This window comes from Orycteropus afer, unplaced genomic scaffold, assembly GCF_000298275.1.
Source record: "Orycteropus afer afer isolate SDZICR_OR568_19922 unplaced genomic scaffold, OryAfe1.0 scaffold00215, whole genome shotgun sequence".
Lineage (NCBI taxonomy): Eukaryota > Metazoa > Chordata > Mammalia > Tubulidentata > Orycteropodidae > Orycteropus > Orycteropus afer.
This window is the reverse complement of record NW_006921802.1, coordinates 1,006,466-1,023,689: the sequence shown is the minus strand read 5'-3', so window position 1 is coordinate 1,023,689 and position 17,224 is coordinate 1,006,466. Positions and strand designations below refer to the sequence as shown.

The 17,224-nt window shown below is 35.1% G+C and overlaps 1 protein-coding gene across 1 annotated transcript in view; it reads left to right on the top strand.

The window, feature by feature from the left end:
• The window catches only part of SORBS2 (sorbin and SH3 domain containing 2), a 118,231-nt gene that overhangs the window by 67,129 nt on the left and 33,878 nt on the right, over nt 1-17,224 (top strand). The window contains exons 14-18 of the mRNA XM_042781993.1: nt 4,869-4,918; nt 7,275-7,462; nt 10,482-12,071; nt 15,415-15,503; nt 16,893-16,939. Coding sequence (XP_042637927.1) covers nt 4,869-4,918; nt 7,275-7,462; nt 10,482-12,071; nt 15,415-15,503; nt 16,893-16,939 — 1,964 coding nt within the window. The remainder of the gene's footprint in view (nt 1-4,868; nt 4,919-7,274; nt 7,463-10,481; nt 12,072-15,414; nt 15,504-16,892; nt 16,940-17,224) is intronic.

Sequence of the window (17,224 nt, the reverse complement as noted above, 5' to 3'; positions counted from 1 at the left end):
ATGAAACTGAGCAAAACACTACTAGAAGTCTTCTCAGGGCCATTTCATCATCATGTGTGGACATGCACATTAAAAATTTATATTCTTAGATAATCAGATGTTTATGCCCCACAAATTCCTAAGATTTACTAATCAGATTTATCTTATTCCTAAGATTTAATTCTTCCATTTTTCTAAATACTCACTAGTTGTGGATTTTATCATCAGTCAAAACTAGAGCTGACAAATAACTGACACACGTGTCACAACTCCCCAGTTCCACACCCTTGATAGACATTACTAATCATTCTGGACACACTGTAACCCAAGCAGCCACTAGAATAGATCTTCGCTGGTATATGCAATTAAATGAATGGGCCTTATCTATTTGAGACCATTTATGACAATCTGCTGTAGGAAAAATTTTTGTCAGGCAAAACACATTTTTTGTTTGAATCAGGCAAAGAGTATGAAAAATCAGAAATGATCAGAGCTTAAAAATTTTTATCCCGCTCTCTGCAAAGGAAAACAGAAAATTATGTTGGAAAGCAGAATTGTTACTCTTTAGAAGACACAAGAAAAAATGACACATTATTTTGCTAAATATCAACTATGTAAAAGCCTGCCTTCCTGAACTCCTAGAAGCAGCTAGGATAGCAGCAAAGTGAATAAAGTGGTTTTCACATAGTAGTTGCTCTGTGGTTCTATGTGAATACAATAGTGCTCAATCAAAATCTTATTTTTATTTAAAAGTTTTAATAGTTAAATGAGTTAAATAAGTACAACTGCCTAACATTTGACTGCTAACCAGAAGGCTGGTGGTTCAAATCCACCAGCCGCTCCTCGGAAGGAAGGTTGGGCAATCTACTTGTGTAGTGATACTGCCTCAGAAACCCAAGAAGCGGTCACTATGAGTGGAAATCAACTCCATGACAGTGAGTTTGGTTTGGGGTTTGGAGAATAAAACTAGTTGGACATTTATGCTACATGAGATACCACTGACACATGGCGGTGACCAGTGGAATTGCAGACATAAGAGTCTCAGGAGGAAATACCCAGTTTGTAGAGCAACTCCAACTATTGCCCCTGTGGTAAACATCACAACAAAGCGTGTGTTAAAACAGGGTCGTGATTGAAATATTTATACATTAAATAGAAATTAAAATAGAGTAATTAGCAACATAATAGGTTATTGAATTCCGTCATTTCTAAATGTTGATGTTTTGTATCCAGGTATATAGTTTGAAGAAAGTCAGATAAGACAAGCAGTCCCATTCTGTGTGTCATGATACCTTCGTATCTGAATAAAGGGTATCATTTGAACATATGAACAACCCAGGAATTTCTATTAACAACTTGGGCAGATATTTCTCTCAGTATATTTGTAGGATGTTTTAAGGTGGTTGATTCATTAAGAACTAAAATGGAATTTAGAGATCATTGTATCCAGGTCACTATTTTTCAATTAACAAAAATAAAGCCCGATAATTTTAAGAAACATGTCCAAAATTACAATGTAAGATAGGGACAAAGAAAACAAAACACAGCCTTCACTTCAGTGTTATTTCTTTTATTCCATATTTTTTAGCAGTTCCAAGAGATGGAATTAGACCTCAAATCTTTTCTAAATAAATTATTTACTTTATATTATTCATTGTTAACTATTGAATTTCTATAAAATGAGTTCCTGTAATTAATGTTACACAGTAATTCTTAACATAAAAATAATAGAAACTTAATTTTATGCATTCTATAATGTTATAGCAGAGGCCAAAATATCACATAAAAATGCACTTTGCTGATAGTTAAATGATTTGCTATTACATATTTGAGATTGAGAAGCAATGTGGTATAATTCTAATAGCATATTAACTATATTGTTAAATTAACATGATGATTTTTCAGAGTGTAAGAAAGCATTCTCTGATAAGGTGTCTGGATTTTGTCTTTAAGAACTTAACGTAAAAGTTTCTGATAAAATTGTAATTGATAAGATATTTAAGGTGATTAGATTTACCTTTAAAAACCCACTGCCATCAAGTCAATCCCAACTCATACTGACCCTATACAAAAGAGTAGAACTGCCCCCATAGGGTTTCCAAGGCTGTAAATCTTAACAGAAGCAGACTTCCTCATCTTTCTCCCACAGAGCAGCTGGTAGGTTCAAACCTCTGACCTTTTGGTTAGCAGTCAACTGCCTTGACCACTAAGTCACCAGAGCTCTTTAGACATTACCTTAGCTACCATTTATCAAGTACCTAGTATATGGCTTAAGTAGCATAGTTTTTTAATCCATAAATATAATTGAGCAACTGACATTAATGAAGAACAGTTAAGAAGTTTTAAGCAAAGTTTCATCACATGATCACTTAGCAAGTAAGAGTGACTGTTCTTTCTTCAAATGGCTTTCTTCTAGGTATGTTAAAATAGTGGCAATATTTAAATACTCAGTAGATTATAATATATTGTTGTTGTTATGTGCTGTCGAGTTGTAATAGGTAAAATTATTTCCCTCTTTTCTTGAGACAATTTCTCTTTCAGTATGAGCACCATCCTTGTTTATTGTACAAGTTTTTCCCCTTATTCATACATATAGACTTTTTATTGTCACTTTATAATTTAAAACGAATCTTTTCCTTTGAGTATACATAAACTCACAAAACAGTTTCAGTTTGCTCCGGACTGTGGAAACTAGCGCAAGAAGGAAATAGTTTTAGTTTCTGAGCCAAATGCTAAACCCCAATCAGTTTATCAGAGGCAGAACTTTCACTTCTCAAAGTGTACAATATTGCTAGGCTCATCACAAGCTGACAGTTCAAGATTTCTGATCACTCTAGAGAAGCTCTAAGGGTGTTCTAAATTTGACGCTTTTCTGTAGACAAGTGAGGCTTTGTGGTTGAGTGTCCCCAAGAAAGCTATGATCTACCTAGAACCCATATTCTGAAGTTCTCTGGTGGTGCTCTTCTACAAACATGTAGACTTAATATTTCTAAATTGGAATATAATTATCTAGCTATATTGATTTACTTATTTGTTTTCTTTTTTATTTGTTTAGTATTTATTTTTTCACATTTCCAGTGCACAACTGGAGTTGTACACAGATTTCCACAAGTTAAAATCAGACTAGCTGATCAAATTTTTTTTCCTATTTTGTTTGTTGAGAGCATTGGAATCTAAATATTTTCTAAGACTGAGCAACATTAAAATATGCTTTTTCTGTCTAAAAGGAGATGATATTTTTTGCAAAAAAAAAAAAAGATATTTTTGTTTGTTTCTGGGCATGATTCCATTCTCATTCAGTATGATAAAATTAAATGAAAATATTAGCTAAGAGAAGTAATATTAGACCTATGCATAAAATGGCTTACCAGATTAACCTACATAAAGAATTACAAAATTATACAGTAAATATTTAATTGGTTAATTGGTGCTAATTTACAAATAGGATTATCAAAACTATTTTTAAAGTGTTCTTTATTTTCCTCAAAGTAGATTTTGAATACTCTGGTAAAATGTTCTTATGTGATAGCAACTATAGATATAACTTTTCAAATTCTTTCTGGCAGACTTTTATGTAGAAGAATATTTTCAGACTGAAATTTCAGTTCTTCATCAAGCCAAAGTTTATCAGTGATGAAGAATTGATTATCAAATATGAGGAAAGCCAAGACTATATATGTACATATATAATGCATATATATACATATACTTATATAATATATATATATTAATTTCCCTACATTCTAGACATCATACTACAACTACTTTCATCTTGCAGTCACTCAAATATTCAGGAGCTCAATACTGATCCTCTCTTGCCTTCAGATATTTCAGCAACTAGCCCAATAGATGACTATGAAAAATGAAAAATTCATATCTATCAGTTTTGCTTACTATCTATTTCAATGTGCTGTTCAGAATGAAGGAGTTTGGAAATGATATGTACAAACAATAAGAATTTGGAATTATTTATCAAATGGTTTTACCTATATTTTCTTTGTTCCTACAACCATGGACAACTGAAATTAGATTATCTGAGAAAAATGTCAAGAGCCCACCTGTAAAAAAATAATGTTACATGATAGTTCATTAGATGATTTATTTAGTAATTATTTATTAAATCAATGATTTATTAAATTAATTAATCCTTAATCCATTTCAAAGATGTAAATCTGTGCTGATTGAAGTTCCAGGTAGTTTAGTTCAATTTCATAACAAATTCGTGGGGTTTTTTAATTAAAATGTCATATCTGTGTTGACAGATGAAAGATGTCTCAAGTTCTGCAAAGACATTATGTTTTAAAGACAACATCTGAAATTTTAAGAAGTTTTGTTTTATAAGGACTGAATGATGACTGCCAATATTTTTAAAATATCTGACTATTCCTTCATGTAGGAAATTTCTATTTATAGTCAGTAGATAAAATTCTCATTAGTATTGTAGAGTAACTTTTCAATATTCCTGAGGAAATACTATTTAATGCTCCCACCGCAACCCACCCTTCCATGTACTGTTTGGGTTTTGGGTAATTTGAGTTTACACAGTGAAACGCAATGTAGTATCTTAAAGAGAAAGTTGATAGGAAGAAAGTAGAAATCAGACTGCACTGGCACAGTTAGCCCTGGTGGTTACAAGGAGATTCCACGCTTACTTTAAAATATTGCAAAAATTCTGAAACAGTTTAATAGCAAAACTGAATAATACAAACTTCCATCAATATCATCAACAACAAATACTTATATAATTCTTTTATAATCTTAATGAATGTTATTTTCACTTGCTCAATTTTCACAATGTTCTTTTGAGGATACCTAATTTAATGTCCACATACAAAATAAAAATATTCCATGGTGAAAATCTTCATGGAACTCTTTTTCTTTCTTAACAGGCCTCCTTGTATCAGTCCTCTATCGACAGAAGCCTGGAGAGACCCATGAGGTAAGAATCACATTACATTACGCAATCAGCATATTCTGTATAAAACCAAACCAAACTCACTGCCATCAAGTGGGGTGCGACTCATAGTGACCCCTCCTTGGGTTTCCGAGGTGGTATCACTACGGAAGTAGATTGCCCAACTTTCCTTCCGAGGAGTGGCTGGTGGGTTTGAACCACCAGCCTTCTGGTTAGCAGTCAAATGCCTTAGGCACTACGCCACCAGAGCTCCCATATTCTGTATAGTGCTTTATTTTTCAATAGTAATACTTGTCAGGGAATAGTCAGGAAGGTTATTTATCACTTATTTTCATTTTAAGCACCCATACCTCGTGAGGTTATTTTATTTTGTTTCTGCAACACTTTATGTAATTACATCCAAGAAATTATAAAAATTAAGTGAATTAGTTCTTGATTCTTTTGCAGACTACAAGTCTTCCCTACTGTTTCTTCTCTATACTCAGATTTCTCTTCCTTCGATAGGGACTATAAATATTTAATTCTCAATACTGTTAGATAATATCTGAAAAAACATTATAAATTACAAAGTGTTATACATGTTTGTTAATTATATTCTCACCACAAAAAAAAAAAAAAAAAAGCCAAAATGTAATTGCTACCAATGAATGAAGGCTTACCATGCACCAGGTATTCTAAGTGCATAAACATTTATTCCTTAAGGAAACACTATGAGGTAAGTACTCCCTATCTTATCTGTAAGGAGGCTGTTGTTGTTATTGTTGTTGTTGTTGTTGTTAGGTGCCATCAATTCAGTTCTGACTCATGGCAACCTTATGTTTAACAGAACAAAATGTTGCCCAATCCTGTGCCAGAAACACAACCTTACACTTAGTTATCAAAGGTTACACAGTTGGCAAGTAGCAGAGACAAAGTAGGATTTAAACCAAGATAGCTTGTAACCACCAGACGTAATTAAGCCAAGAGTCTGCCTGAGTTCTTTTAATAAGCCAGAAATACCACACTTTAAAATATTGCAGAAATTCAAAACAGTTTAATAGCAAAATTGAAAAATACAAACTTCATCTTTATCAACAGCAAATACTTATTTAACATTAATTTTACCTTCTATAAGATTTCTGTCAACATCAGAAGAAAACTTTGTAAGTTGGGCTCATGAACACAATTTAACTACATTCATATCACTTACAAAACAGTTCTCTCTACCCCTCCTTTTATAGCTTTTGCTTCTATACATGCACATGTAACATTTGCATTTTAGAATTTTCATCTGACCTGAGGATTGATGTAAACACTCACAGAGCCTCACATGACAGTGACAGAGAAAACAGGTCTAGGAGAAGACAGATGTCCTGCTTAGAAGAATTCAGACAAATTCTGAGGTCTGGCCCTACCTCTGCACTTGCCAGGCGTGTGTGTTCAGTTTACTGCTTTGTAAAACAGTGAAAACAGAGCATACCTCATACATTTGTCATTCGGGCCAGATAAGACAATAATGTAAGTAAAGCAGATAGCACATTACCTGGGCCATATGAGCTGCTGAAACAAACATAATATTATCTCTGGTAGACATGATTTTACCTAGTGAATTGACAGACAACATGCTATGCAATGTGTCCCTTCATTCACTAATGATTGTCTTAAAATGATACTAAACTCAAACCCAGAACCATGATTGTCAATAATGTGTTATGTAATTGGATGAGTGGAATTGTGAGTAGTTTATTTGCCAACCAGATGACTGGTCATTTCTTATTTAACTAGAAAATGTTGGAGCTTTAGTGTACGTATTTTCAGACCTAGTGTTCTTAGGAAAAGCCACAGGCAAAACCTTGAGGGAAGAGACGTTTGTTTCACCAGATGTCTTGCCTCTTTTTCCCATTCCTCTGCACCCCCCCATCTTGTGGATATATTCATATTGTTGGAATTTTATAGAGAAAAGATACCTAATACAAATGATAACACTGAACTGTCGGTCACAGCATATTACAGTAGTAGAAGAATATTGACTTTAAAACATTATAAAGAATCATGCTTAATGTGGATGAATGAATTCTTTACAAGGTAGTCCGGCACATGGGAGATAGGCTGTATACCACTATCATTAGCACACTCCACCTGTCTTTCTGATTCAAATAGTATAACACGCGGTCATCTAGTCAATTCTAACTCATGGCGACCCCATTCATTACAGAGAACTGTGCTCCATACAGTTTTCTTGGCTGTAATATTTATGGAAGCAGATTACCAGGCCTTTTTTCTGCAGTGGTTCTGCTGGGTGGGGTTGAACTGCCAACCTTTAGGAGTCGACAACCCAGTAGGTGTCCACATAGTAACCTCCCCCAATAACAATCAGACTGGTGCTGATTCTTTCTTTCAGTTCTGCAAGTATGGCCAGTGACTTTAGGAAAAGGAGGAAGAGCGAGCCTGCAGTGGGTCAGCCCAGGGGCTTGGGAGATAACAGTGCAAGCAGGACCAGCCCAGGTCGAGCAGACCTCCCAGGCTCCAGCACCACCCTTACAAAGTCTTTCATTAGCTCTTCTCCTTCTTCCCCATCAAGAGCAAAAGGTGAGCAACAATTAGTTGATACTCAAATGATTTACTAGTTTAAGTTTTAGCGTAGAGTACAATGTTTGACCTGGTCCAGTGAGAATGTTATGTGTTAGCATTAAAACGCAGTGTCTTGAATAAAACGTACCTTCAGAAAAGTCGACTTCTCCCTCCTCAGATTAAATCAAGCTGATGAGCTGGTTGGACTGCTTAAAGGAATCTCTGTTTAGCATCTGTTAATGTTTCTTTCCCAAATATATCATTTATTTTTTTTTTTGAACAAATTCAAAGCATCAAATAATATATTGTCAGTCTACTTAAAAGACTACATTGATAAATATCCATATATTGTCAAAATTTTCTAACATAAATACAACTACAAAAAATATCAATCAAATTTATAAAATGGGAATTAAAAGCAGTAACAGAGAAAGTTGTTGCCTAAAGCATAAAATGATTTCTTAGTTATTTAAATCTAGATTAAAAGTAGTCTAACCTACTAAAGCTGTTTCTTTAATTATTTGCTCTATAGTTTTTGTCAACATTCATATATACAGTAGAGCATCCATGTTCTGTCACAAAACATAGTGTTCAATTCACAATTGTCCATAAATAGGAACTAACTGGTTTCAAGCCATAATTATAAAATTTAGGAATCACCAAGTCATTTCTCTATATGGGCTGACATTATTGGATTCTACTCATGTATGCACTTCTTAGCTATACTTGTGTGTGTCTGTGTGTGTGATTTGGGTGCAAATTTACAAAGCAGATTTGTTTTACTCTCAACAGTTCATGCACATTTGATTTCATGGCCGGGATTACCATCTCCAACCATAAAAAACTCTCCTCCCATCTCCTCCCTGTGACACTCCGTCCCTCCGTCTCTGGCTCTTTTTATCTATGCATTCCTGTCTGTTCAGCTTTCCCTCTATGTGAATGCTGCCCCTCTGATGTCTCATGGCTAATTGATCCAAGGGGTGCATCTCGCTGGAGTAGATGGATGTATCTCCCTAGGGTAGATGTTCTGCATGTAGGTCTTTCTACTGTTGGGCTGGAAGCCAATACATGGAAGTGAATCCATTTCTAGGCCCAAAGGATAACCCAGGGCCATAGTCTCAGGGATTCCACCAGTGTTCATCTGACTAGTAATTCTGGTCATTTGTGTTTCTGAATTTTTTCCACATTTTTTCCTCCCCATCTAACCAAGTGGATAACATTGGTAGCAGAGCACCACCTAGTTTTTTGGTTCTTAGGGTCATGAAGGCTGCAGTCCTCAGAGTCCATCATATCTTTGGACTAATTGTTTCTAAATGACTTTGATTCTCTTCAGTCTTCTTTGTTCCAGACGAGAGGAGACTAATAGTTGCATCTTAGATGGCCACTGTATAGCTTTTAAGACCAAAGAATGTAGAACAAGGTTTTTATGTACTACGTGTGACAATTGATATGAAGGTCCCTGAGACTATGGTGTTGAGCCCACAGGCCCAGTGATTCTCCCCCTCAAGGTATTTGATTGTCTCTGAGCTATTGTAACCCTGTCCTCTGTTACTTCTGTAATGTATATGGATAATTTTGTAGCATGTATTGTGTCTTACATATGTAAGACTATCTTCAGCCAACTCTATTCTTAGTCTTGGGTATATTATTGTTTGTCTACTCCCACCTGATCTTCTCACCTGTCTATGCATTTACGTATAGCCTTTTTTTAATCTATATCTTAAAAATAAATTTCTAATCATTTTCCTAAGATGAGAAATAAATCATAAAATGCCATGGATGCACTATGTGTCGATACTACCCCACATAAAAAGGATTTCAGTTAATTTAGGTAATTGTTTTCTAGTAAGGAGTGTTAAATTAACTTCCTTTCCTAAATATTGCATATCCACTTTATGTGCTTATCATCTTCTGAAGAATTTGGGAAAGAGTATACGGCATGAGGTTAAAATAGAGATCTATTCCTCTAATAGGTTTTATTTCTAAGAAAATGTCCCATTAGATGTAGTAATTTGGCCTCTCATTTATTTGAATTAACTTATCAGAGCAGAATAAAATAATATTTCCATAGATAATCCCAACTGAAATCAAGTTTGTTGTTGTTGTTGTTGTTATGTGCCGTCGAGTTGGCCCCGACTCATAGCGACCCCTCCTTAGGTTTCCGAGGCAGTATCACTACGGAAGTAGGATTGCCCAACCTTCCTTCCAAGTGAAATCAAGTTTAGCTATTACCAAATTACAAAAGATTAAAATAGAAAAGTAAAACCAACATGGCAGAAAGCAAGATGCATTTACCTCTGATGAAAGTTTAACATTATATCCAGCTATCATTATGTGGTTGAAAATAGAACACTTGAAGAGGAGAATTAGTTTAAGAGGTCCAAGTCATTTTTTTCTTGGAAAAATATGATCAGCAATAGCCCTTAGCATCTTAATTTTACAATTTTGCTAAATGTTTGGAAAATAATTTGTCTTACAGCTTTTTGTATCCAATGCCCATGAAAAAATATTTGATATAGCTTTAGAATTACTAATTAAATATAAATTTATAAATTGCTCTTTACCTGTTGTTATAAATCAAATTAGATTCAAAGCCTGACCCTAATAAGCTAAGTAATTCTATAATACTTTTGACATTAATCATTAAACACTGAAGTTACTACCTGATCTTATTATTATTAGCTTAAGAGGTGCTATTGTGTTTTTGACTTATCATATTTGCAGAAAGATATATCAACTATGCAATAGAAAGAAATGTATTATCTACACTAATTACTTGTTTTACATGGCTTGTTAACACTAATATATTGAAAGTTACATTCACTTAAAAATTATTGCCTTGCTGTTTAGAATTGTACATTTTTTTCCCTAAAGCTGAAGCTACATAGATAACAATCGGTGTCTAGAATAAACCACACTAACTCTTTCTCTTTTCTGTGCTATCTGATGCTTACTGACTGACATGCTCTGCTTTTTTGTGAACCTTTTAACTTCTCAAAATGTTTCTCTTCTACCACGCTGCTCTCTGGATTAAAAGATGGGGATGATAGCAAACCGTGTCCGTCCATTTGCAGTTATTCAGGGCTCAACAGCAACCACTCAAATGAGTTAGATTACTGTAGCACGTATAGACGGCATTTGGATGTCCCACGGGACTCACCACGGGCTATTACTTTCAAGAATGGCTGGCAAATGGCCCGGCAAAATGCAGAGATCTGGAGCAGCACTGAAGAAACGGTTTCCCCCAAAATCAAATCCCGTAGTTGCGATGATCTCCTAAACGATGACTGTGATAGCTTCCCTGACCCTAAGACTAAGTCAGAAAGCATGGGCTCTCTGTTATGTGAGGAAGACTCCAAGGAGAGCTGTACCTTACCATGGGCTTCCCCCTACCTCCAGGAGAGTCGCAGTAATGGCAGATCACGGATTAAGCACAGGTCAGCCCATGATGCCCCCGGGTTCCTGAAAATGTATAAAAAAATGCACCGCATTAACCGCAAAGATTTGATGAATTCAGAGGTGATCTGTTCAGTAAAGTCAAGAATAATGCAGTATGAGAAAGAGCAGCAACATAAGGGTCTACTGCATGGATGGAGCCAGTCCTCTACTGAGGAGGTGCCCAGGGACATGGTGCCCACCCGCATTTCTGAATTTGAGAAGTTGATTCAGAAGTCAAAATCAATGCCAAATTTAGGAGACGAAATATTGTCTCCTTTGACCCTAGAACCACCACAAAATGGTCTATATCCCAAAAGGCGATTTTCCATTGAGTCTTTGCTGGAGGAAGAAAATCAAAGTAGGCACCCTTCTCAGGTACAACGATGCTATAAGAATAAAACTCTGGTGCCAATTCATATAGAAGTCACCAGTGATGAACAACCGAGAACTCATATGGAATTTTCTGATAGTGACCAAGATGGAGTTGTGTCTGACCACAGTGACTTCATTCACGTAGAGGGATCATCCTTCTGCAGTGAAAGTGATTTTGATCACTTTTCTTTCACATCTTCTGAAAGCTTTTATGGATCTAGCCACCATCACCATCACCACCACCACCATCACCATCACCGGCACCTCATCAGTTCCTGCAAAGGCAGATGTCCTGCCTCTTACACTCGATTCACCACAATGTTAAAACATGAACGAGCAAAGCAGGAAAATATTGATGAGCCCAGAAGACAAGAAATGGACCCTGGCCTTTCTAAACTTGCATTTCTAGTCAGTCCTGTGCCTTTCCGGAGGAAAAAAAATCCAACTCCCAAAAAACAGACTGAAAAGGCAAAATGTAAAGCATCTGTTATTGAGGCTCTGGACTCTGCCCTTAAAGACATTTGTGACCAAATTAAAGCTGAAAAGAGAAGGGGAAGCTTGCCAGACAACAGTATATTGCACCGTCTTATTAGTGAACTGCTGCCAGATGTTCCTGAAAGGAATTCATCACTTAAAGCTCTAAATAGGAGTCCCATGCACCAGCCTTTACACCCACTGCCTCAAGATGGTGCTATCCATTATCCATTGTACCAGAATGATTGCGGGAGAATGCCTCACAGTGCCTCTTTCCAAGATATGGACACGACCAACAACAACTACCACCACCCAGACCATGATAGTGCACTGAGTCTCCAAGGTGGATTAACTTTTCTTCCTTTTTCCTTGTGGTTGAGATATTCATGCTCCACCTTTTTCATTTTTCCTTCATACATCTCATCATTCCTAAGCTGGAAGATCACTTGACACCATTATGTGTTGTGAAGCAATTTCTTGTTGTGCAAACATTGTCTTACTGAATATTTCTCATTTACTCATATGACTTTTGGACTCCATGTGTAGCTTAATCATCAATTCACAAAATTTTACTTATTCAACATTCAAAAGGAAAATCGTTTGTACCTTAATATTAGGGTTGAAACAACTGCTATGTGCATCAGACAATAAATGAAACAATTTACCAAGTTAAAAAGAATATTCAAAGATAGAAATTCTAATTGAATTTCAATTTCTTTAAGAGACTGAAAATTTTGCATTGTTCTTTTCCATTGTAAAATTATTCAAAATTGATAGTCTAACAGATAATTTTTTTCTTTGATTTTTATATTAACTCTATAATCATTCACTCAATAAGTAATTTGCTCACATTCTATACAGGAGATACTATATTAAAACAGGAAGCAAACTCAAAATATGTAATGAAGTAACTGATGGATAATTGAAGAGAATGGGGTTCATTGAATGTCTATTTCCATTTAAAGGACATGTGGTAAAATTTTTGTGAATGTATTTTTAAGCTGTGTATATAAACGCCCCATCTTCATCATTCACTGTATTCATTTTCTCTTCTGTCACTTAGTTTATTCATTTTCTGCTTCTTTTAAAACAATTCTATTTCAGTACATGAATTACATTCCTTAGATTAAATATGACTTCATCTTCATTTTTAAGATTATCTCTTCCAAGTGGCAACACAAAGCCAAATTGCAATTCAAATGAAGAGGACTTTTTTTTCAGGTTTATTTAACTAAAGAATACAAGGTGCTTTGGTATTTTTATCCAGTTCTTTTGAATAATTATTGAAGTACAATAATTTGTGAATTTTAAGAAGCTAGAATGAACATTCCAGGCTGAAACTCAGGTAGTCAACAGAGCACCTTCTATGTATGTTTTACAGATAGTATCCAATGAAAACTGATAGGTGTTACTTTAAGCTCTGTCTTATTATTGAGGAATTGAGGCTCAGGGAGGATAAGAAATTTGCCCAAAGTCACACAGATAGTAGACAGCAGAATCAGGTTTCAAACCCCTAACAGGGGTTTATATCATATATTAATTATCATCTAATAAGTAATCTCTATAGACAAAAAAAAGGGACACAATGAAAATTTCGTGTCAATGTAGTATATATGGACCAATTGTTAATTATAATTTCACTAATTTATTTTATTAAATTTATCTTTGCTTTTATTTATCTATGCAACAGGCTTCAAAACTAATAAATTAGAATTTTTTAAATCAATTTCTGTAATTTAAAATTTTCAGTGACTGAGACATGTCAGAATATAAATTTATCGATAAGTTATCTACCTTTTCCAGTTCTTCTGTACCATAACACTCAATTTTCTAATGTTCAGTTGCTAAATATCCTAATTTCTCAATTTTAGATGCAGATAGAATTACATTATTGAAACATGATTTGAGGGGACTTTGGAATGCATTTAAATAAGTTTATGTTTTTTAACAAAATATTTACTTTCCAATTGTGTATAAAGTGAAAATTAGTTTATATTCCATGTTGTTGTTGTTGTTGTGTGCCGTCGAGTCGGCCCCAACTCATAGCAACCCCTCCTTGGGTTTCTGAGGCAGTATCACTATGGAAGTAGGATTGCCCAACCTTCCTTCCGAGGAGTGGCTGGTGGGTTTGAACCACCAGCCTTCTGGTTAGCAGTCAAGTGCTTTTAGCCACTATGCTACCAGAGTTCCTTTATATTCCATAGTCATAGGGCTCTGATAATAATCATAAATTTAAAATTAATTTTATATTCCATAGATTAGTAAAATTAATTTTAAATTTATGATTATTATTAGAGCCCTATGACTATAGGTGTACACTAATTTAGAATGGAAAATATACTGCATAGAAAATAACTGGTCAAATTTTATCTTAGACTCTTGAAGGCCATGTTACCTTCCTACACCTAAAAACTGGAAGATCTTTCAAATCACAGTTCACAGAGAGTTAGACATTTGTCCTTATATGCAACCAATATCCCACCTGCTGTAAGAAGTCTATCTTTCCTTGTAGTAAGAGTAGTCAAAACCTTTAAACAATGTTTTCTTTTTATGAATCAGCATTTTTAAGTGCTGTACAGGTGAATTTGATTTTATTTTTCAAGTTTTCTGTTATTCAGTATAACTAAATTTATTACATGATATTAAAGTTTGGCTTGGTCTATAACATAGACTAGTGAGATACTTGTAACCTCTAGTTACATTTTCATGTATAAGTCACATGAATGCATAAAATATAATATACTATTAAGAAACAGTTGGAGCCATACTTTTGTAATGTAATTAATGATTTATCCTTTGATTTATGGTGAGAAGACAATTTAATATTTCATAAACAGTTTGAAAGTACATTTTCTGTTTAGAGAAATGTTATCACTTTGTTTCTTAGAATAAATATTTACTTTCTGATAAGATAATGTACCAGCTGGATACAAGAAGGCCATAGATAAAAAGAATGTCATATCTTAAATCTCTAAGTGTGTAAAAACAAAAAGAGAGAAGAGAGGATGAGCATAATTATAGTTTTATCATCATCATATTTTCTTTACTTTGTTTTTCATTTCTGTATCTTTGAATTGTAGTTCCACAAAATCTTTCTGTTTCTAAAATTGTTGCTATTTTCAAATTTTCTCCTGTTTGTCTATTAACTAAAAGGTTGACAGTTTGAATCCACCCAGGTGCACCTTGTAACTAAGGCCTGGCAATCTACTTCCAAAAGGTCAGAGGCTTTGAAAACCCTATGGAGCACAGTTTTACTCTGACACACGTAGGGTTGCTATGAGTCAGATTTGATTCAATGGCAACTGGTTTGTTATAAACCTCATAAAATAGTAATTACTAAATTGAAGGCAAAAAATATTAAGAAATCTTTGAAATGGAAAACGTCTGCAATCATGAATTATCTGCACTGGGTGCTGCAGTATATTATGTATTAAAGAATATATATTATATTATACAATGTAGCAGTTGAATTTTTGTACTATTAGAATTCTTCTGTAATCTCAGATATTTTTTCCTTTTCAAATGCTCTTGGTTTTGTGTCCCTATATCACAATTTTTAATTACTTATGTGTTTTACACTGATATTCTCATTTGTTGTGCCTTTCCAAATTTTCGGGGGAAAATAGCTAAACATGTCTGTTTGTAAAGTGGGTGCTCACTCTGATGGGCCCTGTCCTTCCCAATAGACCGTGAGTCCCCTAGAGGTTACTCATCAACGTTGACTGACTTGGGGAGAAGTGCATCAAGGGAAAGAAGAGGAACTCCAGAAAAAGAGGTAGTGAATTCAATGACACTTGAGTCTTTTTAAACAATATACTTACTAAAGCACTTACCAGTCAGAGTTACCTTCAAAATTCAGTAAAGAACTGGACTGAAAATACAAAAATGACAACTAAGAACCTAGAATATTCCCTGGAGACTTAAGGGTGGGGATCAAAAGAGTTTCTACATGGACCCTAGCTTTAGTTCTGCCCCAGTTGTGGTCCAGTTTTTGGCAATGTGGCATCTCTGAGTCTTGACACCTGTGAATTAATGGTCGTGGTCTAAGAATCCTAAGCTACTCACAGAAAGAGGAGGTTGCTCTGTACAAATTTCTTGCCCCGTGATCCAGAAAAGAGGTCTGGGTCAACAGTGTTGCAAATCTAAACAAATTCTGTATAACAATATTTTCTGGCTCACTTTTGTCAAAGGAGGTCCTCCAAAAATCTGCTAACCCTCCCAATTCTCTATAGCTCCCCTGGGAATCACCTACCAACTGGCTCTTAGTCCTTGGCTCTGAGCCTGGGCCAGAGTTCTGGTGCATACAGTCTTAGAGCCATGAGGGTTTGAGGGAAACTGAAAGCTAGTCATGGACTGGCAGACACACCACAATGATCTCCACAGGGGTCTGATGTAGTCCAGTGCCTATATAGGACCCCCAAGAAGTCAGGAATGAGGTCTAGATTTCCTAAGTTTTGCCAGAATCACTGGAAAAGAGAGTATTTGGGGAATATGGGGAGAGTCATGTAGTTGCCATAGGGTACACGCAGTCTGTGGGCCCCAATGTTGGAGGATGAACACATGTCCCATCGCATCATGACTGGAAGATGAGCAGCTGGTGGACATGTGCTGGAGAATTCCTGAACCCTCCAGTGAATACAAGATGATCATACCTACACCTTGGCCAGTAACTAGCCTCCAGGTGGTAACTGAGCTAATGTTTCTTTTCTAATATTTTAATACACATTTAGTAAAAGAGGTGATCGTCATGACGTTGTCTAGCCTATTTATCGTGACTTAGGAGTTGTGCCAATACATAGAACATAGCGCAATTAAACCCCACATGGCAATTAACCCCAGGAAAAGCCTTTGTTGGAGCCAGAATTGCACCAAGGAGAGAATCCTCAGCAGTTGTTCCGTTTCCTCTATTGCATTCATCTACCTTAGTGCCTAAAATGAAATATGATATTCAATAGTTATGGTGAATAGATCACCTGAGATGTTCTATTTCTATACCTGTAATAGCTTAAATATTGAAATGCATAACCAATTATTTGTAAATTGTATATAGGATGTACATCAAATCATTCCTTGAGGATTTAGTTATCATTAATTAATGTGAAACTGCTTTTTTGTAGGAGATGCAAATTTTAAGGTCAGTGCTAATTGTTTACTTTCTTTTTAGAAATTGCCTGCAAAAGCTGTTTATGATTTCAAGGCTCAGACATCTAAGTAAGTAAGAAAAGTTTTCACTACATGATTTACATTGCCTCTAAATACTTTAGTAAGATTTCAAGAGAGAAATATTGCAGTGGGATGTGTTACAAATAAGGCCTAATTCCCAATTCAGCAATTGACTCTAATTAATTAAATTGTTCCTTCAGAATTAATTGGAATAGGGCTATTTTATTTTCATCTTGAGTTTATTTGTGACACATTGCATTTGAAATTTCATTAAACATGTTTTAGTACTGTGTTGGATTGGGTTCTCTAGAGAAACACAAAAACCAGCAAAGT